General features: G+C 43.1%; 1 protein-coding gene across 6 annotated transcripts in view; it reads right to left on the minus strand.

The window, feature by feature from the left end:
* The window catches only part of metap1d (methionyl aminopeptidase type 1D (mitochondrial)), a 26,156-nt gene extending 22,242 nt beyond the window's left edge, over positions 1-3,914 (minus strand). For 3 of the 6 annotated variants that reach the window (XM_080441197.1, XM_080441196.1, XM_080441195.1), the window contains exons 1-2: positions 3,863-3,914; positions 2,242-2,429 (exon numbers count right to left, since the gene is read on the minus strand). In XM_080441197.1, coding sequence (XP_080297323.1) covers positions 2,242-2,429; positions 3,863-3,908 — 234 coding nt within the window. In that variant the 5' untranslated portion in view covers positions 3,909-3,914. Of the gene's footprint in view, positions 1-365; positions 570-941; positions 953-2,241; positions 2,430-3,862 lie in introns of those variants that run through there. The other 3 variants (XM_080441198.1, XM_080441199.1, XM_080441200.1) reach the window with 3 other exon arrangements.
* Between the last annotated feature and the right edge of the window lie 23,197 nt (positions 3,915-27,111).

Raw genomic sequence — 27,111 nt, forward strand, 5'->3', positions numbered from 1 at the left:
AAGCTTAACCGAATGACTGTTAAAGCAGTTTGTTTAAATTAGTTTATAAAATGTTATATTTTCACAGGGATTATTTATTAGTGTAGATACACATTTAGGAGTGGATTATGTGTCCAGATGCCTGTCAGACAGACAGATAATGCTGCTCCGCAGGTCTACAATGGAATAAACGGGCGCAGCCAACGTCAACAACTGGTCTCGACCAGACGTGAGATCTCAGCGTACGGTAGGATGAATCCAACGTCAGGATATATTGATAAATGCCGAAAGTTGCGGTGATCTCGCCGTACGCCCATTATTTGGTCTGCACCGCGTTGATAAATGAGGGCCAGTGTAAGGTTAGGGGTAGAGGTAGTGACCGGTACCTTGGACACAGCGTAGGGTTATGGGTAGAGGTAGGGTAATCTCTCAAGAACAGATCCATCGCTGCGTTTGAATCTGTCGGTAGCCGTGTTGACAACCAGTGCACATTGGTGTGGCGCGGGCGTGCCTTCAGATCAGGAAGCAGGCCGCACTTTACCCAATCAAATGTAGTGGGCGGGATTTACATGTGTGCGGCTCAATCCCCACTGGAAACAAACCGAAACTCATTTAACAAGAGCCCCCTCGGAGCCGACAAAACCACGGAAAGTTAGTAACATTTTAGCTTGCTCTTTCATCATAGAAACAAGTGGGCTTATAACCAAAACCATCCATGTTCTCTGGGAGAAGTGGTGTTAGTGTTCCTTGTAGAAATATTGTTAGTGGGAATGAAAACATAGTCGCACCACCGGAAGTGAAGGCTGAAGGCAGACCAAAACCCCGGTTTCCCTGATGAGCACAGGTCGTCCGTTCAGCTCCGCCCAGAGCCAAATGAATAAGTGAAAAACAGCAGAGGGCGCTGTTTTTCCTTTTTATTTGACGATGGGTTCCCAGATTGGAGGTAGGGTAGTGACCTGTACATTGGGCACAGCGTAGGGTTAGGGTTAGAGGTAGGGGTAGAGGTAGAGGTAGAGGTAGGGGTAGTGACCAGTACCTTAGGCACAGCGTAGGGTTAGGGTTAGGGTTAGGGGTAGAGGTAGGGGTAGGGGTAGAGGTAGTGACCAGTACCTTAGGCACAGCGTAGGGTTAGGGTTAGGGGTAGGGGTAGAGGTAGGGGTAGGGGTAGTGACCAGTACCTTAGGCACAGCGTAGGGTTAGGGTTAGGGTTAGGGGTAGAGGTAGGGGTAGGGGTAGGGGTAGAGGTAGTGACCAGTACCTTAGGCACAGCGTAGGGTTAGGGTTAGGGTTAGGGGTAGAGGTAGGGGTAGAGGTAGTGACCAGTACCTTAGGCACAGCGTAGGGTTAGGGTTAGGGGTAGGGGTAGAGGTAGGGGTAGGGGTAGTGACCAGTACCTTAGGCACAGCGTAGGGTTAGGGTTAGGGGTAGGGGTAGAGGTAGGGGTAGGGGTAGTGACCAGTACCTTAGGCACAGCGTAGGGTTAGGGTTAGGGGTAGGGGTAGAGGTAGGGGTAGGGGTAGTGACCAGTACCTTAGGCACAGCGTAGGGTTAGGGTTAGGGGTAGGGGTAGAGGTAGGGGTAGGGGTAGTGACCAGTACCTTAGGCACAGCGTAGGGTTAGGGTTAGGGTTAGGGGTAGAGGTAGGGGTAGGGGTAGGGGTAGAGGTAGTGACCAGTACCTTAGGCACAGCGTAGGGTTAGGGTTAGGGTTAGGGTTAGGGGTAGGGGTAGAGGTAGAGGTAGAGGTAGAGGTAGAGGTAGGGGTAGTGACCAGTACCTTAGGCACAGCGTAGGGTTAGGGTTAGGGTTAGGGGTAGAGGTAGAGGTAGGGGTAGGGGTAGAGGTAGTGACCAGTACCTTAGGCACAGCGTAGGGTTAGGGTTAGGGTTAGGGGTAGGGGTAGAGGTAGGGGTAGGGGTAGAGGTAGTGACCAGTACCTTAGGCACAGCGTAGGGTTAGGGTTAGGGGTAGGGGTAGAGGTAGGGGTAGGGGTAGTGACCAGTACCTTAGGCACAGCGTAGGGTTAGGGTTAGGGTTAGGGGTAGAGGTAGGGGTAGGGGTAGGGGTAGAGGTAGTGACCAGTACCTTAGGCACAGCGTAGGGTTAGGGTTAGGGTTAGGGTTAGGGGTAGGGGTAGAGGTAGAGGTAGAGGTAGAGGTAGAGGTAGGGGTAGTGACCAGTACCTTAGGCACAGCGTAGGGTTAGGGTTAGGGTTAGGGGTAGGGGTAGAGGTAGGGGTAGGGGTAGAGGTAGTGACCAGTACCTTAGGCACAGCGTAGGCGGGGCGAACAGCGGCCGGGCGGACCACACTGTGAGGAGAACTCCTCCATCTCCTCCAGAAGAAACGTCTCTGCTGCTGACCGGTGGAGAGGGGGGTAGGACCACCAGCACACAGCCTCTGGAGGGGGGTAGGACCACCAGCACACAGCCTCTGGAGGACCCCGCCCACACCTAAGGAGGAGCATATGTGTTCATGACTAAGGCTGTCATCACCATTACAGAATTCTACAGAAGTCTTATACTTAAAAATAATCATTAGTGGTGGAAATAGCCGATCTACAAGCTCTAAAAGCAACACCCTCCATTGACAGTCCATTCATACAGTTTACAGGTTAGGCATTTATCAGACGCTCTTAGTCCAGAGCGACTTACTTACTGTAAGTCGCAAGATAATACATCATAAAACATCATAATACATGATAATACATCACATTCATGAAACAGAAAAGTCACGTTATATCTTAGCTCTGGTCCACAGCGTCAGAAGGAGTTCTCCTGAACGCGTCTAAAACACACTTTATGACCAGAAAAGACTATATTTCACCGGAAGGAAACATTTGGTTAATAGAAAAATTCCATTGACCAGATCTGTAGGGGCGCTGTGGAGCAACCAAAAACATTTTTTCCTTCCGGTGAAATGTTTTCTTTTCTGGTCATAAAGTGTATTTTAGACGTGAGGTGAGGAGGGGGCGGGTCTCACAGTGTTCCCACTGAGTAGAGTAGGCTTTAGACTCCATAAAATACTTTGTTTTAGTGAGTAGAGAAAGTATAGGTTTTATTTGTACTACAGACGAGAGGCTGAGCAGCCTGTGGTGTAAAGGCTCTAAAGTCTCACAGCGTTAAGGAGAACGCTGTGGACGAGAGCTAGTTATTAAGTATTTAAGTACAGTATTGAAGTATTTAAGTACAGTATTTAAGTATTTAAGTACAGTTTAACCATGATAAACCAATATAACAGCTGTCATGTATGTGTTTGATAAAAAACACTGTTGTCATGTTATGATCTACTTTCTGTCAATAGATTCTGCAGCTTCAATTACATGAAAACTTTAGTTACAGATATAAATGATTACATTATAAAACATACAGTAACCACTTTAACCCTAATTTATACCTAGGCTATTTGAAAATAGCAGATCTACAAGCTCACAGCGTGTCGAATCGGGACGTGTTGTGAGCTTGTAGATCTGCTATTTTTCCAATATTTTAGTACTTTTACTTTTGATACTTTAAGTGTTGATACCAATAATTTTGTACTTTTACTCGAGTAACATTTTGAATTCTGGACTTTTACTTGTAACAGAGTATTTCTATATTGCAGTATTGGTACTTTTACTTAAGTAAAACATTTGAGTACTTTTTCCACCACTGCAATCAAAGACCCTCCTCCTCCTCCTCCTCCTCCTCCTCCTCATCCTCCTCCTCCTCCTCCTCCTCCTCCTCCTCATCATCATCAGAGAGGAAGGTCAGGTTAGCATTAAGCCACATTAGCTAACATTAACCCCTACATTGTACTGATAGTGTTTATTGTGTGTGTGTGTGTGTGTGTGTGTGTGTGTGTGTGTGTGCGTGCGTGCGTGCGTGCGTGTGTGTGTGTGTTGTACCTGCCGCTCTGGACGCACAGCTTGCTGCGGCACAGGGCGCCGCCATTTTGGATTATGGGGGACGGTCACGTGACGTGAGGGACACGTGACGAGGTGCCAGAGAGCACCGTTGCCAGATTTAGTGAGAGAAACAAGCAAACCAGGTCTATAATATAATGGCCACAGGAGCCTGTACATTTGCTATTTGAAAACAGCAGATCTACAAGCTCACAAAGCGTCGCATTCACGACGCTTTGTGAGCTTGTAGATCTGCTGTTTTCAAAAAAGATCTTGAAAAGAAAAACTGAAATATTTTGGAATCAAAAGAATCACCTTCAGGAGTCTGCAATTACAAACTGGCCCCTGTACCCCCCCCCCCCTCCTCATAAAACTGTGTATTGTACATATTTCTTGTTTTTCATACCAGTAACCTGTAAGCTGATTCAGAATCAGAATCAGAATCAGAAGACTTTATTGCCATGACATGTATCATGTTAGGAATTTGGTTTGATGCAGTGGAGCGCAGTTTACAACAGGACTGGTGCAAGACAGGACAAGACAGTGCAAACCACATCCTTTCTACATACATTTCTATGCAACACAGTCGTTCTATGACGTTCTGCATAGTAGTGTATATGTGTATGTCTTCTTATAGTTAGGGAATATTATCAGAATAATGGCTAAACACGGCCCAATCTCAATGGGCTTTTTACACAAAAAAAATTATCTGGAAAAGGTTGGCTATGCATGGCCGTTTTTAGCCCAAGGAGTGGTTTTGGTGCAAAAAAAATGCTTGCAATGGATTCAGAATCATAAAAACACCCTAGTTTGACCCCTCACATGCTACTTAAAACAGAATTAAATTTAGATTATTGTCCCCGCATAAGGTTGTGGGTACCCCAACTTTCAGCAGCTGTCAAAAATTCCCCTAGGGAAACTGCATTTCAGTCTTTGTGAGATAGACACCTTTACAAACACATTGGTGAAGAAATGTCTTGGTAAGGAATTTATTCCCAGATTTTTTTAAATATCCCCTGACTATTAAATGTCATCATGATTTGACTGCACAGGGATCTCATTTTAAATAAGCCAAGTGCTTTTATGAGCGATCCAGTTTAGAGGACCTTGTATAGAGCATCGCAGTTCCCGCCCACTTCCTGGTTTTTCCTGGTGCCGGAAGGAAAAACTCAATGCATTTTTCCCATTGACATTTCCAAAAATATGTATATCAATTATTTTTTTTATTTTATTTTATATTTAATTATATGATATACTATATTTAATAAATACCCTTTGTTTTGCCGTTTTCACAAAAAAAAAATCACAGAATCAAACGTTTTATGGTCATGATTCACCAGGACCCTGGATGGCTTGATTCTAGGCTTAAAATAATTGATATAAATATTTTTGGAAATGTCAATGGGAAAAATGCATTGAGTATTTTGCGGTGGAACCCGGAAGGGGCGGGAACTGCGACGCTCTATTGTGATTTGTACTTCCATGTACTGTTACCATGTCTTTCTAAATAAAGTATTCAATCAATCAATCAATCAATCAAAACTACACTTTAAAAACAACCACAGCCGCAACAAGCAATATTTACAAACAACTGAACAGAAAAACAAGCTCAAATAACTTATTATAAGCAGACAGACATGAGGTGCCAGAGTAGGTACTGAACTGGTTACATCTCTCTCAGCTAAGGGGTCCCTGCTTCATCTCTCTCTCTGCTAAGGGGTCCCTGCTTCATCTCTCTCTCAGCTAAGGGGTCCCTGCTTCAACTCTCTCTCAGCTAAGAGGTCCTTGCTTCATCTCTCTCTGAGCTAAGGGGGTCCCTGCTTCATCTCTCTCTCAGCTAAAGGGGTCCCTGCTTCATCTCTCTCTCTCTCTCTCTCTGCTAAGGGGTCCCTGCTTCATCTCTCTCAGCTAAGGGGTCCCTGCTTCATCTCTCTCTCTCTCTCTCTCTCTCTCTCTCTCTCTCTCTCTCTCTCTCTCTCTCTCTCTCTCTCTCTCTCAGCTAAGGGGTCCCTGCTTCATCTCTCTCAGCTAAGGGGTCCCTGCTTCATCTCTCTCTCTCTCTCTCTCTCTCTCTCTCTCTCTCTCTCTCTCTCTCTCTCTCTCTCTCTCTCTCTCAGCTAAGGGGTCCCTGCTTAATCTCTCTCTCGCTCAGCTAAGGGGTCCCTGCTTCACATCTCTCTCTCTCAGCTAAGGGGTCCCTGCCTCATCTCTCTCTCATCTAAGGGGTCCCTGCTTCATCTCTCTCTCAGCTAAGGGGTCCCTGCTTCACATCTCTCTCAGCTAAAGGGGTCTCTGCTTCATCTCTCTCTCAGCTAAAGGGGTCCCTGCTTCATCTCTCTCTCAGCTAAGGGGTCCCTGCTTCACATCTCTCTCAGCTAAAGGGGTCCCTGCTTCATCTCTCTCTCAGCTAAGGGGTCCCTGCTTCATCTTTCTATCAGCTAAGGGGTCCCCTCTTCATCTCGCTCTCTCAGCTAAGGGGTCCCTGCTTCATCTCTCTCTCAGCTAAGGGGGTCCCTGCTTCATATCTCTCTCAGCTAAGAGGTCCTTGCTTCATCTCTCTCTGAGCTAAGGGGGTCCCTGCTTCATATCTCTCTCAGCTAAAGGGGTCCCTGCTTCATCTCTCTCTCTCTGCTAAGGGGTCCCTGCTTCATCTCTCTCTCAGCTAAGGGGTCCCTGCTTCATCTCTCTCTCAGCTAAGGGGTCCCTGCTTCATCTCTCTCTCTCTCTCTCTCTCTCTCTCTCTCTCTCTCTCTCTCTCTCTCTCTCTCAGCTAAGGGGTCCCTGCTTCATCTCTCTCTCGCTCAGCTAAGGGGTCCCTGCTTCACATCTCTCTCTCTCAGCTAAGAGGTCCCTGCTTCATCTCTCTCTCAGCTAAGGGGTCCCTGCTTCATCTCTCTCTCAGCTAAGGGGTCCCTGCTTCACATCTCTCTCAGCTAAAGGGGTCTCTGCTTCATCTCTCTCTCAGCTAAAAGGGTCCCTGCTTCATCTCTCTCTCAGCTAGGGGGTCCCTGCTTCATCTCTCTCTCAGCTAAGGGGTCCCTGCTTCATCTCTCTATCAGCTAAGGGGTCCCTGCTTCATCTCTCTCTCAGCTAAGGGGTCCCTGCTTCATCTCTCTCTCTCAGCTAAGGGGTCCCTGCTTCATCTCTCTCTCTCAGCTAAGGGGTCCCTGCTTCATCTCTCTCTCAGCTAGGGGGTCCCTGCTTCATCTCTCTCTCAGCTAAGGGGTCCCTGCTTCATCTCTCTATCAGCTAAGGGGTCCCTGCTTCATCTCTCTCTCAGCTAAGGGGTCCCTGCTTCATCTCTCTATCAGCTAAGGGGTCCCTGCTTCATCTCTCTCTCAGCTAAGGGGTCCCTGCTTCATCTCTCTCTCTCAGCTAAGGGGTCCCTGCTTCATCTCTCTCTCTCAGCTAAGGGATCCCTGCTTCATCTCTCTCTCAGCTAGGGGGTCCCTGCTTCATCTCTCTCTCAGCTAAAGGGTCCCTGCTTCATCTCTCTATCAGCTAAGGGGTCCCTGCTTCATCTCTCTCTCAGCTAAGGGGTCCCTGCTTCATCTCTCTCTCAGCTAAGGGGTCCCCTCTTCATCTCGCTCTCTCAGCTAAGGGGTCCCTGCTTCATCTCTCTCTCAGCTAAGGGGTCCCTGCCTCATCTCTCTCTCAGCTAAAGGGGTCCCTGCTTCATCTCTCTCTCAGCTAGGGGGTCTCTGCTTCATCTCTCTCTCTCAGCTAAGGGGTCCCTGCTTCAGATCTCTCTCAGCTAAGGGGTCCCTGCTTCATCTCTCTCTCAGCTAAAGGGGTCCTTGGGCTGAAAAATCTTGAAGACCCTTTGGTTTAATAAAGTAATATTTGACCTAGAATCCATTTCTGCTTCATCAATTTTTTAATTGTGCATATTTAACGAGATACTTTGCATATTTTAATACATTAGCTGTTTAAAACCTCAAATATACACACTAACATAACATGCTAACTAAGTTACATTTTATCCTTTGCATAATCCCAGCCTCGCGTAGCCAGACTATATCACTGACTATATCACTGACTATATCACTGACTATATCACTGGCTATATCACTGACTATATCACAGACTATATCACTGAGTGGATATGAGTCTGGTGCTTCCATGAGGACGTTGGTGCTTCCATGAGGACGTTTTTTTCCAAGGAGGCGGGATCAAAAGAATGGCTCTGTATGCAATTGGTTAGACTTACTTTATTTAAACTCAGAGTACAGTTGAGGGACAGGCCCTCATTATCAATGTAGCAGAGGATAGATTGAAGGGTCGTAAAGACTAGAAAGGCTAAATACACTCCATTTACCATTTACCATTTACCATTCATGTGCAAGTCATATTTAAACTTCATTCATTGTCACATTGTTACATTATGAACCATTTCAATGAAACTCATAACAACCTGAATGTAGACGTGCTGATCAGTCTACATACTGTAGGTCTGAGATGACCTGATGGACATACTGTAGGTCTGAGATGACCTGATGGACATACTGTAGGTCTGAGATGACCTGATGACATACTGTAGGTCTGAGATGACCTGATGGACATACTGTAGGTCTGAGATGACCTGATGACATACTGTAGGTCTGAGATGACCTGATGGACATACTGTAGGTCTGAGATGACCTGATGACATACTGTAGGTCTGAGATGACCCCACCTTATAGACCAATTATGTGTTTACCAACATTGAGACTGGATGCACAGGTGATTGTTTCATGCAATCAATTTTCAACCTGTTGTTTTGGGGTGCGCTGGTTTCAGCACACCCCAACACCCTCTAACCTCTAACCCCAACACCCTCTAACCTCTAACCCCAACCCCCTCTAACCTCTAACCCCAACCCCCTCTAACCTCTAACCCCAACCCCCTCTAACCTCTAACCCTAACCCCCTCTAACCTCTAACCCCAACCCCCTATAACCTCTAACCCCAACCCCCTCTAACCTCTAACCCCAACCCCCTCTAACCTCTAACCCCAACCCCCTCTAACCCCAACACCCTCTAACCTCTAACCCCAACACCCTCTAACCTCTAACCCCAACACCCTCTAACCTCTAACCCCAACCCCCTATAACCTCTAACCCCAACCCCCTCTAACCTCTAACCCCAACCCCCTCTAACCTCTAACCCCAACCCCCTCTAACCTCTAACCCCAACACCCTCTAACCTCTAACCCCAACACCCTCTAACCTCTAACCCCAACCCCCTATAACCTCTAACCCCAACCCCCTCTAACCTCTAACCCCAACCCCCTCTAACCTCTAACCCCAACCCCCTCTAACCCCAACACCCTCTAACCTCTAACCCCAACACCCTCTAACCTCTAACCCCAACACCCTCTAACCTCTAACCCCAACCCCCTATAACCTCTAACCCCAACCCCCTCTAACCTCTAACCCCAACCCCCTCTAACCTCTAACCCCAACACCCTCTAACCTCTAACCCCAACACCCTCTAACCTCTAACCCCAACACCCTCTTGTGTGTTGGCTGGTGAGGCGCGTTCTAGCGAGACCTGACAGAATGGGTTTCATTGAGCGCTTACTGGTTGCACGCATACTGGTTCTTATCAGTGTGACGTCATCTGTTAAGGGGTCTATATGTAGCGAGTAACATTTTAAAATCAATTCTAAACTCCATTGGGTACAGGGATGCTAAAATAAGTGATATATGGGGAAAGATTAACTAGTTAAAAGGCGGACTGCAGCATTCTGAACCAATTGGAGGCTGTGGATGGACTTTTTTGAGAGACAAGTGTACAGAGACTGACTTAATCATCATAATCAACATAATCAACATAATCAACATAATCACCATAATCACCAGACATCTTTAAGTTTCTTAGATGATACAATGAGGATCAAATGACCTTGGAGGTTGAGGTCAGGGTCAAAAGTGACAATTAAAATCAATCTGCTTCAACATAATCATCATCATCACCAGACATGGTTTCATTAATCCAGTCCACATATCTGTGGACATTGGCGTAGACACCAGGCTTGGTCCTCTGATCACATCCAGACCCCCAGCTCACCAAACCAGCCACGTAGTGAATCCCATGCTGTACACACTTCAGAGGTCCACCTGAATCACCCTGCAAGGACAAACAACCAGTATGGATGTTTAATACAGAGAGGTGACGGTAAGAAACCATCTGCGCAGCTCTGAAGGTGTACTGCTGTTTATAACCAGTATCTGAAGGTGTACTGCTGTTTATAACCAGTATCTGAAGGTGTACTGCTGTTTATAACCAGTATCTGAAGGTGTACTGCTGTTTATAACCAGTATCTGAAGGTGTACTGCTGTTTATAACCAGTATCTGAAGGTGTACTGCTGTTTATGACCAGTATCTGAAAATGTACTGTTGTTTATAACCAGTATCTGAAGGTGTACTGCTGTTTATAACCAGTATCTGAAGGTGTACTGCTGTTTATAACCAGTATCTGAAGGTGTACTGCTGTTTATAACCAGTATCTGAAGGTGTACTGCTGTTTATAACCAGTAGCTGAAGGTGTACTGCTGTTTATAACCAGTATCTGAAGGTGTACTGCTGTTTATAACCAGTATCTGAAGGTGTACTGCTGTTTATAACCAGTATCTGAAGGTGTACTGCTGTTTATAACCAGTATCTGAAGGTGTACTGCTGTTTATAACCAGTATCTGAAGGTGTACTGCTGTTTATAACCAGTATCTGAAGGTGTACTGCTATTTATAACCAGTCGATAAGCATTCAGTTTTGGACAGAGAGTAGCTCTGTCCCTAGGAACACTTTTTGTCCCTAGGGACCTTAGCCCCGCCCACCTATATAGTTGAACGGGAGTGAACGCCCACAATTCGACGTCAGAGACCGGCCACAGAGAGAAAGGGCATTTCAGCTAGAGACAGAGAGAGAGGCAGACGTCCTGTTTCTCTCGCGGCACCTAAAACCCCGCCCCACCCCTCCCCCCTCTACACACACACACACACACACACACACACACACACACACACACACACACACACACACACACACACACACACACACACACACACACACACACACACACACACACACACACACACACACACACACACACACACACAGGCAGAGCAAGTGGAGGCTGTTCTACAAACACAGGCAGAGCAAGTGGAGGCTGTTCTATTGGTGGCGCTATATAACTAGTATAGTGTTTAAGTAAATGAAATACATCCTACTTATTAACTACCAAAAGTAACGCACCTATAAGTGGCTACACCAGGCAAACTAAATGGGGGTGGGGGGGTATGTGGATAGCCGCGGTGTGAATGACATGACCGAAGTCGTCAAAACATATACTTGCTAGTCAAAATGATCTCCAAACTACAAAGCATCCATCCCCAGTTAATCATATAAAGATCGTAACCCGACACCCAAGTGCTCGGCCCAGCTATACCTAGGAGTGTGTCGGTGTCGTGCGCAGTAAATAGCAGATCTACAAGCTCACAACGCGTCATGAATAGGAGGCGTTGTGAGCTTGTAGATCTGCTATTTACGGCACGCAACACCAGTGTGCAATTAAGTATGTTGTGCTCCGTTCCCCCTCTCATTCATTTATGACTTAAAGTTGCACGGATTTACCACTGTGAAGTTATGGAAGGTGGAAGATTTCCAAAAGATGAAATCCCAGGGATAATGGAAGACATTGGAGTTTTAAATCCAAAGTGGATTACGCCACATAAGGTAGGATCTAATTATTTGTTGACATGGAAGGACCAGCTGTGTTTGACAATAAACGTACGCTCCGGTTCTTTTGCATTAAAATAAGCAGCGGAACACTTGCTATGTTTGCCAATTGGAGATTCGAGAGGATTATTTGTCAGTCAAAAAAGTCGTAGTACATTTTATCGAGTTGTGACTTTTATCTACGAGAGTCTTAGCGACCACCCCTCCAGTTCGCCCTGGATTGTCACCAGTAAAGCCTGTATTCCTCCAAACCTGTACAAATGCAAAATATAATGTGCTTACCCGCTTGCCTCAAATGTTAACTAAGTGTACGGAGTATTTGTGCAATATATTAGTACATATTTTTCAATTAAGAAGTGTTTTAATCCCGTCTGTGACCGATTCTGTCGGAAGTTTCTAATGGGCGGTAATGACGGGGCGCATCCGGTGAAAGCCGGAATTACACTCAATGTAAACAGGAATTAAACGAGGGGGGAAAATGGCGTTCGGCCACAGACGGGATTAAAACACTTCTTTATTGAAAAATATGGACTAATACATTGCACAAATACTCCAGACACTTAACATTTGGGCCAAGTGAGTAAGCACCTTATATTTTGCATTTGTACATGTTTGGAGAAATACGGCCTTTACTGGTGACATTCCAGGGCGAACTAGGGGGGTGGTCGATCTACGAGAGTCTTGATCTAAGGCTAACAGGTGCCATTGCAAATACTCCGCTGCGCTGTTTCATTTGGGACGGTATCATGACAGGTTTTCAAAGCAGTAGGCGGAGGTTTATCGAGAGAAAATTAATTACATTACTCCCGCGTGTGGTCGCGGTCCAGTCGAGTGATAAAAGAAAGGTTCGGACGTGACTGCCATTGAGAGCACAGTCAAAAATAAATGGAGATGGGCTTGGCTGAATGAAAAAGTTGAAAAGGGAAAGCCGTTCAGGTCATGTTGCAAAAAGCTCAGAGAACCGGGAGCATGTTTTTGTTTGTGTGTGTGTGTGTGTGTGTGTGTGTGTGTGTGTGTGTGTGTGTGTGTGTGTGTGTGTGTGTGTGTGTGTGTGTGTGTGTGTGTGTGTGTGTGTGTGTGTGTGCGCGGAACAAAAAGTGCTTTTAAATTCCGCCATAATAATGAACCGGCTCACAAAGCTGCCGTTCGTGCTCTTCAATGTGAGGATGCATGCGTCACGTGTAAACAAAACTCTAAAACAGGGGTCTTCAACGTTTTTCAGGCCAAGGACCCCTTAGCTGAGAGAGAGAGAGAGATGAAGCAGGGACCCCCACTATGTATTGCAGAACCTTTTCATATATAGATTCAAGGACTTGTTTGACAGCATTATCATCATCAGTTTTGTGACAATTCATTTTTGTTTGTTTGTTTTTGTTTATACATATTATTTGTATTAAAGGTAGGGTAAGTGGTTTTGGTAGGGTAAGCTCTATATTCTGATATTACTCATTGCTTTAGTGTTTGTTCAGTAACAGGAGTCTCCATGTATCTCCAGCTCTTTAATTAACAGAAAAGGCATTTTCAGGTCAGGATACCAATTTTATCCATTAAGACTAAAGAACTCAGACAGGATACAGATTAAACAAGTGAAATTGGAATTGATGACACTAAGAAATAACAGCAGCGGGTGCGGCGGAGGCGTGGCGGGGTCACGGCGGCCGCCACCGCCGCTTTGGGATCCTGCTGTCTCTCAGAAATAAGCAGACAAAATTGGAACTGGAACGCTATAAAAATGAAGCCGATAAATGGGTACTTTCTATAGTTAGGTTGAGATTGTGTCACCTACCTGAAAATGTATTTTCTGTTTATTAAAGAGCTGGAGAGACATGGAGATTCTTGTTACCGAACAAACACTCTATAGCGATGATTCCTATCAGACTATAGAGCTTTACCCTTTTAACAAAAAGCTTTTTGTTTTAACCCAAAAATATCACTTACCCTACCTTTAATAATGTAGAATTCACGTAATATGTATTTTCAGACATTTGCACACAATGCTTAACTTGACCTTTGGCTCTGTACTTGGTCTGCTCTCTTTTTCCACTCTACACCAAATATCTATGCCAAAAGTAGCAGATCTACAAGCTCATTGTGAGCTTGTAGGGGGGCACAAAAAATATTTGGAGGGGGGGGGGGGGGCAAGGAAATAAAAAGCAATACATTACATCTGGACCACCCCCCCCAACGAACAGTCCCTACCAGCATACATTTCCATTACAAATGAGGGGCTAAACACATATAATACCCCCCCCCTCAATTACAGTACATTTAGGGCCCAATACAGCATATTTGAATACATTTAGGAGTAAATGACAGATTTCTTTGATATAGAGCTCTCCCACGCTCAGTGTTGCCATGTCCTCTAATTATAAGCGACATTGCCCTTGTTGAGCGGTGTAACCGCTAGAGCGGTGTAGCCACTCACTTAAAAAAAAATTGCTTTTTTTTAAAGTGAGCTTCTATCACTGTGATGACCACTGTTGTTTTTGAGCACCGAGCGGTGCAAATATACAAGTGTCACAGCAAAGGGTCTGAATACTTATCTTTGCAGGACGTGCTGTGATTGGCTAGCGAGACACATGATGAAATTTACTTAAAACTTCGCTCATAAATAGCACCGCTCACTTCACACTGGGTGTGATTGTTTTTCTGTGAAGGCACTACTGAGTTATTTGTTGATAGCTTGTAGATCTGCTATTTTCTACCACCACTAGTAATAATATTAATAACTAGAAAGTACTGTTCCTGAAGAAACAGTGTGGGATCGCTAAGAATGTTGCTGGTATTGAGTATTGATAGTGTTAGTAGTGTTATAGGTTTGAAAGGTTTGAAAGGTTTGAAAGGTTGAAAGGGTTTGAAGGGTTTGAAAGGTTTAAAAGGTTTGAAAGGTTTGAAAGGTTTGAAAGGTTCTAAAGGTTTGAAAGGTTTGAAAGGTTTGAAAGGTTCTAAAGGTTCTAAAGGTTCTAAAGGTTCTAAAGGTTCTAAAGGTTCTAAAGGTTCTAAAGGTTTGAAAGGTTTGAAAGGTTTGAAAGGTTTGAAAGGTGTTAAAGTATTAGTGTTAAAAGTTTTGATAGTGTTGGCAGTGTTGAATAGTGTAAAATGTAGTTTTATGTAGCGGTTGCTAGGGTCTAATAGGCGGTTGCTAGGGTCTAATAGGCGGTTGCTAGGGTCTAATAGGTGGTTGCTAGGGTAAAACAGGTGGTTGCTACGGCCTAATAAGCGGTTGCTAGGGTCTAATAGGGGGTTGCTAGGGTCTAATATGCAGTTTATATGGTCTAATATGCGGTTGCTAGGGTGAAACTGGTGGTTGCTAGGGTAAAACGGTGGTTGCTAGGGTCTAATAGGCGGTTGCTAGGGTATAATTTGGTGTTGTTAGGGTATAATAAGCAGTTGCTAGGCTCCACTGTGGCTAAATGGCATTTCTCCATTGAAATGAATGGGATTGTTTTAGCAGTAAAAAGTGAAATATCTCTAAAAGTACAAATTATTTCAAAAATTCAAATGGTAGCCAATATGTCCTAAGTAGGCTGAACGTTACAGAGTTGGAACGGAGTTTCTAGCTAAAAGTATGAATTTCCCCATTGAAATGAATGGGACTTTTTTAGCAGTAAAAAGTGAAATATCTCTAAAAGTAAAAATTATTTCAAAAATTCAAATGGTAGCCGACATGTCCTGAGTAGGCCGAACGTTGAAGAGTTGGAACGGAGTTTTTAGCTAAAAGTATGAAGGACTAGTTAGGGGCCAAAAAATGGGGGGAAGTATAGTATAGATAGAAAGAGTGGCAATAACATTAGTGTGATCGCTTTAGCGATCCCACAACTAGAAAAAGTGCTCCTCAGAGCACAGGTCTCCGCCAGGTCAGGTAGGTTATTGTGGTCTCATGGTTGCGCTATAATAGGCCAATGTGAAAAGGCTGGCATTTTTCTTAGGCCTTTCACGGCAAACGGACACTTTATTCATGATTTGAGGCATTTTGTTCAAAAATGGGTATTGCTAAGTTGTATGGATTTAAACTTGTAACAGAGTATTTCTATATTGCAATATTGGTACTTAACTTAAGTAACGACTTTGAGTACTTTTTCCACCACTGCCAAAATATATCGCCTATATAGTAAACTATAATAGCTGTTCAAGCGGCTTTCCAGGTAATAATGCTGCTTCAAGGTGATGCCTTCCTGTGCTATTGAAGTTGTATATGCTAATGACAGCATATGGAAGTTTCGAAGTAGTTCACACGTCTATTTACCAATAGATATGTCACACTTAATCACATTCCACGTACATCACCAGGCAATAGAGATGGGATGTATGGCTCTTTTAAGGGATTTGTTCCTTTCACAGAGCCGTTCAAAAGACTGGCTCATTTATGGCTCATTTGTATATTTATATATTTAAAAAACATATATAAATGTATATAAATATATATACATATTTTTATATTTATATCTCACAACATTATTTATATTCATATTATATGAATATAATCTAATTGATGTTATATCATATATATACAATAATACAACATATAACATTATAATAATATATTATTATATTTAAAAATAATAATTATATAATAATATAATAGATTACATCATTAATACAATATTTATTATATTATAATATATCATATACATTATAATAAATATTATTATAATATATAAAATTATAATCTAACATTTTATTAATTATAATTATAATTAATTATAATTAATTTAATATATCTCTGCTGTCCAGCAGGAACCAGCTACCTCCCAAAACACTCATCTTTTTAGTTAGCTGGTTCCTGCTGGACAGCGACAATATAATAAATGTATATATAATATATAACATATGCATAATATACTATGTTATAACTACCAATGCCAAACACATACATAGCAGAAATCACACACCCTCACAAACCCGCATCCTACAAATATCCAGCCACTGCCAACTCTCTGTCCACCATGACATCATTCTTGATGTCATTCTTTCTTGTTAAAATGAGGCCAAGGAGGTGCTGAATTCCCTGCAGTACTCATTAATGGCCCAGGCCAGCAGGTGTCACTATTTCCCCCCTCAAAACGAGTCTGCAGAAACCAATGGGTGACGTCACCGTTCCCTTAGTGAATATTGTTAAAGTCTATGGTATATTATAACTCTACGGACACAACATGCACACGCGGGGTGGAGCATGTTTTACGATTTCCATTCTCGGAGGTGGTTTAACTTTTTAGCATTTGTGTAAACAGGGCCTTAGAAAGATTTTTTTCCCCCAGCAGCTGTCAGAGCCTTAACTGAGGACATACTGTATATACATGACTCCTCTTTGCACATTTTAGAAACCACTGCTAAATGATAAACTATTGTACCTAAAGAACCCTGACTCTATTTACAATACATCCAGTATTATGTCATTATTGTACAGCTTTCATTGTATTTTCTTTCTTACTTACTCACTTGTTTCCTTCTTATATTATTACATTAGAATGTTGGCACATTTCACTGCTTGTGCTTGTGTAAGTTAGTGACAAATAAACCTCTTTGAGTCTTGATTCTTGACAGACATTAAACACGATCGCTTTGAACGCCGAAACTACAGATGTGTTCTATTAAAGCTCTGAGCATTCTGCTCCTCCCTGCCAGTAGTTTAGAATGTAATGCAGTTAAACATCTGTGGTATCTGAACCACTGACTTCACTATGTTTTGGTAAATGTTCTACTGCACTTTTGTAGTTGCCAACAACGCCATATTGTAGTTAATAAGATGTTCCAGAGGTTTGTATGAATGGTTGGAGAATGGATTGAGTCTTCACTCCAGTCAGTGAGGTTACTTGCTTCCGATTTATTTCACACCAACAGAGTACAAACAGCTTTCTATGGACCCTGAGGTCCCTCCAACAGCCTCACGGCCTTGGTGTAGCACACACACTAAGGGCGGATTCAGACTGGGTCCGTTTGAATCAAACCGTTCCCGAGTACGAATGGCTTCTCCCAGCTGGCCAGCATTCACATTCACCCGAGACCATTTAATTCAACAGTAATGGTAAATATGTGCCTCATGGGGGCGCTGTTGACTATAGGGGCTTTGGGAGCTAGAGCATGTCATTCACAGAAGAAGAGTCAATTGTCAGAGTTAAGAGTGAATAATAAAGTTTGACTGTGTTCCTGACGTTGTCTTGATCAACAATACACCACCAAAGCAGTGTGTGCACTGGTCTTTGAAACCTCGAAATGTAACGTTGTCTCTGTTAATATGACACATTGGGTGCCAGCATTTTTTCATAACAACTTACGTTGGGTGCCAGCATTCTCCCCATTGACTGCGCTTTGCTGTTTAAAGCTCTAGACTCCACGAGGAGCAAATCCATGTAAAAAACAACATCCATTCATGTTGCGCGATGACCCTGGCTACAGCCTGGAACGATAACATTTCACTCGCGAGTTACAATGGGGGGGGATCGCGCATCGCGCATGACCGGTTTTCCCCACCGGAAACAGATTCGGAGATATAGGTGCTTTAAAGAAGGAAATAGACAGGAAGTGGATGGGAGCCATGTTTTTGTTTCCGGTGATCTATCTGGCCTATCCTTCTCAAGATCACAATGGGTACTCCCAGAGCTGCTCTAGCCCCGCCCGTGTGGAGAAAAACGAAAAAAACAAAAAGACATATTTCACGGTCTGGACCGTGTTCGGCACCGGACCGCTACTCTGCGCAAACACGGTTCAGACCGTATTTGGCACCCGATGTGTTAATATGATATTGGCGTCATGGACGCATCCTTGGTATTTTAGCAGTGACGTCACAGACTAATCCTTAGTATATTTCCTTATATACGCGTTCGCTACACATGTGTTTTTTGTTTATGTTTTTTCACGGCTCGCGGTACTCAAACACTAGCGGGATTATTATTTCTTGTCAACATTCAAGTAGAACTATGAGAAGGTAAAACCCAGCTAAAATAATGTGTCATTATAAAAATATATAAATGATATTATAATTAGCAGTCCACTTCCTCCTGTTGGTACGGATGGATTCACATTGCATCGTTCCGTGCCCGAATACGCATGATCCGGATCCAAAACTACCTCCGGAGGTGGTTTCGGGTAAGGTACGGTGATCCGTTTCGGGGAACGATACGCAACGTTCACACTATCACAACATCAGCCAAGTGGTCCAGGGTGCGCACCCGGGACCATAGTGTGAATCCGCCCTAAGTTTACATTTTAGTCAATCTTTATAGCAGTGGCCATTTAGAAAAAGAGGAGGTGGGTGGGTCAGCCTTGAAAGGTGAGACCCCACCTAGACAAACAATAGATCACATGTTGAGTCCCTGATTCGATTTGCAACTGTATGAGCCAGGAAGGGGGGATGGAGACAAAGGCCTAGACCTTCTGTCTCCCCAATTGGGAATGCTAATGGTACCCCCCACCCGGGCTAGGGCCAACAGTCACCTCTCTGAATAAACTCTACTGTCTGTATAGGCCAAAGTAGACGTGTGAAGTTAAGTAATGCTAACATGTGGCGTAGATTTGTATGTTATGTTATGAAATATACAACACATCATTAATATAAAAACATTGCTTCACATTCTAGAACCCTTTGACATTATATTAATGCAATGCACGTGCATGAACAAACATGAATCCACACCTGTATAATGTGCACAATGGGCTTATAGTTGTAGTGTTGACTTTATAATACATTTTATACACACACACACACACACACACACACACACACACACACACACACACACACACACACACACACACACACACACACACACACACACACACACACACACACACACACACACACACACACACACACACACACACACACACAAACTCACTTTGCAGGCGTCAATTCCTCCCTCCACGTCTCCTGCACAGATCATGGTGTCATCCAGTCGTCCTGGATAGACAGCCTTGCAGGACTTCTTAGAGATCAAGGGAACCTGGCCTTCCATCAGCACTCCTGAACTCTCTCTATTTCCTGAGGGTCAAGAACACAGAGACACAACACAGACACAGACAGAAAGAGTTGACACACCCTGCATGTTGTTATTTACAAAACACATGTCAACCTAAAGTTTCATTGGTAAATGAATTAACAGCATTTAGAATAGACAGGAATAGATGAGCCCAATGTATCAATAGCACATACATGGTTTTCAGTTTAGAGAAGTGTGAACCTTCTCTAAACTGTCTGTGGTATGAGGTTGATTCAGATCAGTGATAATGTGTAGATAGATACATACCATGTTTAGTGTGGTATGAGGTTGATTCAGATCTGTGATAATGTGTAGATAGATACATACCATGTTTAGTGTGGTATGAGGTTGATTCAGATCAGTGATAATGTGTAGATAGATACATACCATGTTTAGTGTGGTATGAGGTTGATTCAGATCTGTGATAATGTGTAGATAGATACATACCATGTTTAGTGTGGTATGAGGTTGATTCAGATCAGTGATAATGTGTAGATAGATACATACCATGTTTAGTGTGGTATCAGGTTGATTCAGATCAGTGGTAATGTGTAGATAGATACATACCATGGTTAGTGTGGTATGAGGTTGATTCAGATCAGTGATAATGTGTAGATAGATACATACCATGTTTAGTGTGGTATCAGGTTGATTCAGATCAGTGGTAATGTGTAGATAGATACATACCATGTTTAATGTGGTATGAGGTTGATTCAGATCAGTGATAATGTGTAGATAGATACATACCATGTTTAGTGTGGTATCAGGTTGATTCAGATCAGTGGTAATGTGTAGATAGATACATACCATGGTTAGTGTGGTATGAGGTTGATTCAGATCAGTGATAATGTGTAGATAGATACATACCATGTTTAGTGTGGTATGAGGTTGATTCAGATCAGTGATAATGTGTAGATAGATACATACCATGTTTAGTGTGGTATCAGGTTGATTCAGATCAGTGATAATGTGTAGATAGATACATACCATGTTTAGTGTGGTATCAGGTTGATTCAGATCAGTGGTAATGTGTAGATAGATACATACCATGTTTAGTGTGGTATGAGGTTGATTCAGATCAGTGATAATGTGTAGATAGATACATACCATGTTTAGTGTGGTATGAGGTTGATTCAGATCAGTGATAATGTGTAGATAGATACATACCATGTTTAGTGTGGTATGAGGTTGATTCAGATCAGTGATAATGTGTAGATAGATACATACCATGTTTAGTGTGGTATGAGGTTGATTCAGATCAGTGATAATGTGTAGATAGATACATACCATGGTTAGTGTGGTATGAGGTTGATTCAGATCAGTGATAATGTGTAGATAGATACATACCATGTTTAGTGTGGTATCAGGTTGATTCAGATCAGTGGTAATGTGTAGATAGATACATACCATGTTTAATGTGGTATGAGGTTGATTCAGATCAGTGATAATGTGTAGATAGATACATACCATGTTTAGTGTGGTATCAGGTTGATTCAGATCAGTGGTAATGTGTAGATAGATACATACCATGTTTAGTGTGGTATGAGGTTGATTCAGATCAGTGATAATGTGTAGATAGATACATACCATGTTTAGTGTGGTATGAGGTTGATTCAGATCAGTGATAATGTGTAGATAGATACATACCATGTTTAGTGTGGTATCAGGTTGATTCAGATCAGTGATAATGTGTAGATAGATACATACCATGTTTAGTGTGGTATCAGGTTGATTCAGATCAGTGGTAATGTGTAGATAGATACATACCACGAGTGCGGCCCCATCCAGAGATCACACACTTCTTGCCATCAGGGAAGAGCTGGTTTGGCAGACAGATAGTTTTAACGTAGCGGGTTTCCACGGCACAGAGAGGACTTCTGGTGACATTCAGCTGAAGTAAAGCTGACACACAGAATGGTTCATTATTAACATCTCTGATGAGCATACATGTCATTTATTAAATGAAATCATTACATTACAACATGTGATTGTTTATTGAATGCATCTATTATTTCGATATTGCTAATAATAATCTTAAATTGTAAATGTTAATCTTACATTTGAATGGTAATATTGGTGTAGTGATATCGGCCCAGGTATGGCTGGACTTTTTTTGTACATAGTGGTATTTTTTCTGTATTATCTGTATTTTCATGTTGATTTCTGAACTGTTTGGTTGCTACTATATATGTCTATGAAATTAATTCAATGACCCCAACGGAAACAAGTCCGCAAGGACTTTTTTGGCCGGACCTTTTAGACAAAAGCATTATAAATGTAACTGTGTTGTTTTACATTCTTTTGCCTAATAAAAATTTCAATCAATTTCAATGGACATAGAAAGCTAATTAAATATGGTTTTCGGTTGTGATAACCAAATGGACCCCATGGGCTCATCGCAAAAGACCCCCCCTCTCCCTTTCGGCCAAGGAGGGCTGCATAAGCCAAGATTCTGCATCTTCAGTGTAATGAGAAACCTTTATTGCCCGATGGAATGTCTTCAGCCAGAAGACACACACATACTATTTGGTTTTCTCTCTCTCTCTCTCTCTCTCGCTCCATATCCTGCATCAGATAAGGATGAAACCGGAGACTTTTACGACATGAAAAGAATGCCTTGCTTTCTGCCCCAGAGTCACACACACACACACTAACTGAGCACAATACAAGGAGCGACAAGTAAATGTGAATAAACTGATTACGTCAAGAGACGCGAACTCGATTGTCATCCTCGGCTTTGTTACCATGGCGTTCTATGCCACCGTGACTGCACATTACAGTCACAGGCTCCTCCTAAGCTTCCCCTACAGCTACACCGCTGCATCAGCTGCTTAGCACATCCACCCACATCGCTCGGGCCCGACGAATCCCCTCTCCAGACCAAGAACTGGAATAAAGACGTCCCGACGTCCGTCAGCCTACATTACATTACATTACATTACATTACATTACATTACAGTCATTTAGCAGACGCTTTTATCCAAAGCGACTTACAATAAGTGCATTCAACATAGGTAGGGAACGAAACTACTAATCACCAGAAGTCTTTAGTGCATTTCCTGCATAAACAAGCAACCAAGAGTATACCTAGCGCTAAGGTAAAAGTGCAATATATCAGCTACCTACTTTCTTAACACATTGGGTGCCAGAGGTTTATTAAAATATTATACGTTGAGTGCCAGCATTTCTTCCATCCACTTGCGTTATACATTTCGTGCTGTGAGAAGCCCCGACGCGGAAATGCATGTAAACAAAGCGTGCGTGCGAGACGGCGGAGGGTCCCGACTAACGCCTGGAACAATAATATTTCCAACGCGACCCTCCATTGCAGCGTGATCGCCGATCGAAAACGGCTCGTTTCCACCACATTAAAAAGAAATGGAGATATTAAGCTTTTAATCAAGGAGATAACATTGAAAACGCCGACCGGAAGGATTTTTGACATGGAGCCTCATCCAGCCTCTTCTTCTCAGAAACTGCTTGGGTGATGTCAAAGTTTCGTTTTAGCGCCCCACGTGGCCCACATGTATAAAAATAGAATTGGGTCAAAAACGGTCCGGACCGTTTTCGGCACTTCTCGTTTGGACCCTCAAAAACGGTCCGGACCGTTTTTGGCATTCAATGTGTTAAACAGATGAGACAAAATAGCAAAATCAAATGAGCACAAGCTAAAACAAATAAGTGTATTGACTAAACAAGATCCAATAAAACAATACAAAAATAAAACAAGAGTTTGTACAACTAGTTAACAACAAGTAGGCCAGGCAAAGAGGAAGGGTAGTGTTTCCTGAAGAGGTGGGTTTTCAGCCTGCGGCGAAAGATGGGCAGTGACTCTGCTGTCCTGACATCAGTGGGAAGTTCATTCCACCACTGTGGGGCCAGAACAGAAAAAAGTCGTGACCGTGTGGATCGGCCAGAAGGACCCTTGAGTGATGAGGCAATCAGTCGCCCCGAGGTGGCAGACCGAAGTGGTTGGGCAGGGTTGTAGGCATCGACCATAGCCCGAAGGTAAGAAGGAGCTGTTCCTTTCACTGCCCTATAGGCTAGCACCAGGGTTTTAAACTGGATGCGAGCCGCTACGGGGAGCCAGTGTAGAGAACGGAGAAGGATAGTTGTGTGGGAGAACTTGGGGCGGTTGAACACCAGGCGAGCCGCAGCTTTCTGAAGAAGCTCCAGAGGTCTGATGGCAGATGCCGGAGCACCAGCAAGGAGGGAGTTGCAGTTGCCTTTCAATGTTTTCATTTAATTTTTACTGCTGCTCTCTCTCTCCTAGATATGTTTAATGTTATAACAATGTCTTAACAGAACTATCATAATAGTAATAGTCACCATTTCTGTAGAGTGACTATTAGGTTTCATTAGAAAAAAATCACACCCAGTGTGAAGTGGGCGGTGTGGTCACAGTGGTCATCACAGTGATGGAAGTTCACTTAAAGAAAAGTAATATTGTGGACCAACCATTGTGCACCCCTAACTTAAAAAATCACACCCAGTGTGAAGTGGGCGGTGTGGTCACAGTGGTCATCACAGTGATGGAAGTTCACTTAAAGAAAAGTAATATTGTGGACCAACCATTGTACACCCCTAACATAAATAAACATAAATGTGTTTTTTTAAAGTTTGATTGATTGATTGATGTAGTTTATTTAGAAAGACATGAGAATAGTACATGACAGTACATAACAGTACATGGAAGTACAAATTCACAATACAAGGTCTACTAAACTGGAAACCCTCATTAAGCATTACGCTTGTTTAAGATGAGAACCCCATGCACACAAATCATGATGAAATATAAGAGGCAGGCAGATATACACACTACTATACAGAATGTCATACAATCAGCTTTCAGGTTACTGGTATGACGAGAGAAAAAAGATATATATATATATATACAAAAGAGGAAAATGAAGGAGGGGGGGGGGGGGGGTAGGGAGGGGTAGGTTAAGACTTAGACAGGGGCCATTTTCGAATTGCAGCCTCCTGAAGGTGTATCTTTAGGGCAGTTTTGAAAGTGAGTAGGGTTTTACACTCCTTTACTCCTTTTGGTAGGGCATTCCACATTTTTGATGAATAGCATGAGAACGAGTTCATACCCTTAGTTGAGCCAAATCTGGGTTGAACATGATCAGTGGAGCTGCCTCTGGTGTTATGATCATGGACTTCATTAACATTTTTGAAGTATTTTGACAAATACAGGGGGATCCCAATGTTGTGGTGTATCTTGAAGACCAGGCCCATAGCAAGTTGCTGTACTCTGTCCTCAACCCTAAGCCATCCAATCCTAGCAAAATGAGCAGGGGTTAGATGGGTTCTGTGATTGAGGCCAAGAAGTAGCCTTACAAGTTTGTTTTGGGATGTTTGGAGCCTTGTTTTTAAGGCCTTGGAGGTGTTGTGATACCATGAAGTGCATGCATAATCATAATGACCTTGAATGAGGGCCCCTGCAAGAATCTTCAGAGTATTCTTACTGACTAGGCGATCAATCCTCCACAAATAGCGTGTTGTTCGGTTGACATTTTTGATCACTTTTTCTGCGTTTTTGTTACCAGAGAGGTTTGCCTCCAAGATGGAGCCCAGGTAGGTAATTTCATCCTTTCTTTTGATGACATCATCACCCACTTTGATCGTGAAACTCTCTGCCTTGCTAAGGTTAGGACTGGACCCGAAGAGGATGGATTCAGTTTTACCCAGGTGTAATGAAAGTTTGTTGTCAGAGAGCCAGATGCAGATCTTGTTGAGTTCGGAGCTGAGAGTTTTCTCAACCTGCAGCCTGTCCCTGTCCGAGACTAGCAGGGCCGAGTCATCTGCGAACAGGAACAGCTTGCAGTCGCAGGCCGATGACATGTCATTCACATATATCACTTGCTCCCTCCCTTCCAGGTAGGATCTCATCCAGTTCACTGACGTATCATCAAAACCTATTGCTTTGAGCTTATTGATCATAATTGGGTGATTGACGGTGTCAAAGGCCTTCTAGAGGTCCAGCATGACCATGCCGCAATATTTGCCCTTGTCGACATCTTGTTTGATAGAGTCGTTCAAATAGAGAAGGCATGTGTCAGTGGAGTGGAGTGCATAGTCCTATTTATAGGGCTATGCACATGTGTCATGTTTCACTAGCCAATCACAGTCCTGAATAGACTGTGATTGGCCAATCACGGTGCATGGTTGGGGGGGTGCAATGTCCAAACCTCACATATAGGGGCGGTTTCACCGCCCAAAAACTGACATTTTAACAAGCATACATTATTATAATGGAGAATAATGGGGCAAAAGGTGCCAAAAATGTAATTTTGAGGTCAATGACCGCTCAAGGTCACCAGAGGTCAATCTGAAAGTGCCTCCACGTCTGAAATCAAACCTTGGGGTATGTAGATGATATGCTGAAAGTTTTATGCTTCTTTCCTAAAATGCACAATACCTTCCATATATGAGCTAAATAGGTGATGTCTACACCAGTGTTTATCAACCTTTTTTGTGCCAAGGCACACCTGGCATAGCCAAAAGATCCCAGGGCACACCTAGATATACGGTATATATATATATATATATATATAATTATATATAATAATGTTTTGAGACCAACATTTTTTTTTTTTTTTCCCCAAGACTTTTCAGAGGGGAGAGACATCACATCACTGTGTATGGGCAAACAGTTCACATCACATCACTGTGTATGGGCAAACAGTTCACATCACATCACTGTGTATGGGCAAACAGTTCACATCACATCACTGTGTATGGGCAAACAGTTCACACAACATCACTGTGTATGGGCAAACAGTTCACATCACATCACTGTGTATGGGCAAACAGTTCACATCACATCACTGTGTATGGGCAAACAGTTCACATCACATCACTGTGTATGGGCAAACAGTTCACATCACATCACTGTGTATGGGCAAACAGTTCACACAACATCACTGTGTATGGGCAAACAGTTCACATCACATCACTGTGTATGGGCAAACAGTTCACATCACATCACTGTGTATGGACAAACAGTTCACACAACATCACTGTGTATGGGCAAACAGTTCACACAACATCACTGTGTATGGGCAAACAGTTCACATCACATCACTGTGTATGGGCAAACAGTTCACATCACATCACTGTGTATGGACAAACAGTTCACACAACATCACTGTGTATGGGCAAACAGTTCACATCACATCACTGTGTATGGGCAAACAGTTCACATCACATCACTGTGTATGGGCAAACAGTTCACACACAACATCCCACAGTAGCATACAGAAGTGTATATTTTCAGTACATAGATGACCTCAGTGGTCATTAATGTAGTAATATACTGTATAGTTTGTCTGCTAGCAGTAGTGACAGTCTCTTCCTCTGATCTGGTGGTCTTGTGGTAGCAAAACAACCCAGACCCCTTCACCAGACTCCCGAGTTTGCATAGACATTAAAGGAAAGAAAAAAACATGATGTAAACACAATATATGTTTTAAATGCAATGAATGATCGACATTACCAATGTAGCGGACATGGCGTAATTATTATGTGAAATATTATTGATAATAATGAAAAT

This window comes from Gymnoscopelus braueri (assembly GCF_963280865.1).
Source record: "Gymnoscopelus braueri genome assembly, chromosome: 10".
In the NCBI taxonomy this organism is placed as follows: Eukaryota; Metazoa; Chordata; class Actinopteri; order Myctophiformes; family Myctophidae; genus Gymnoscopelus; species Gymnoscopelus braueri.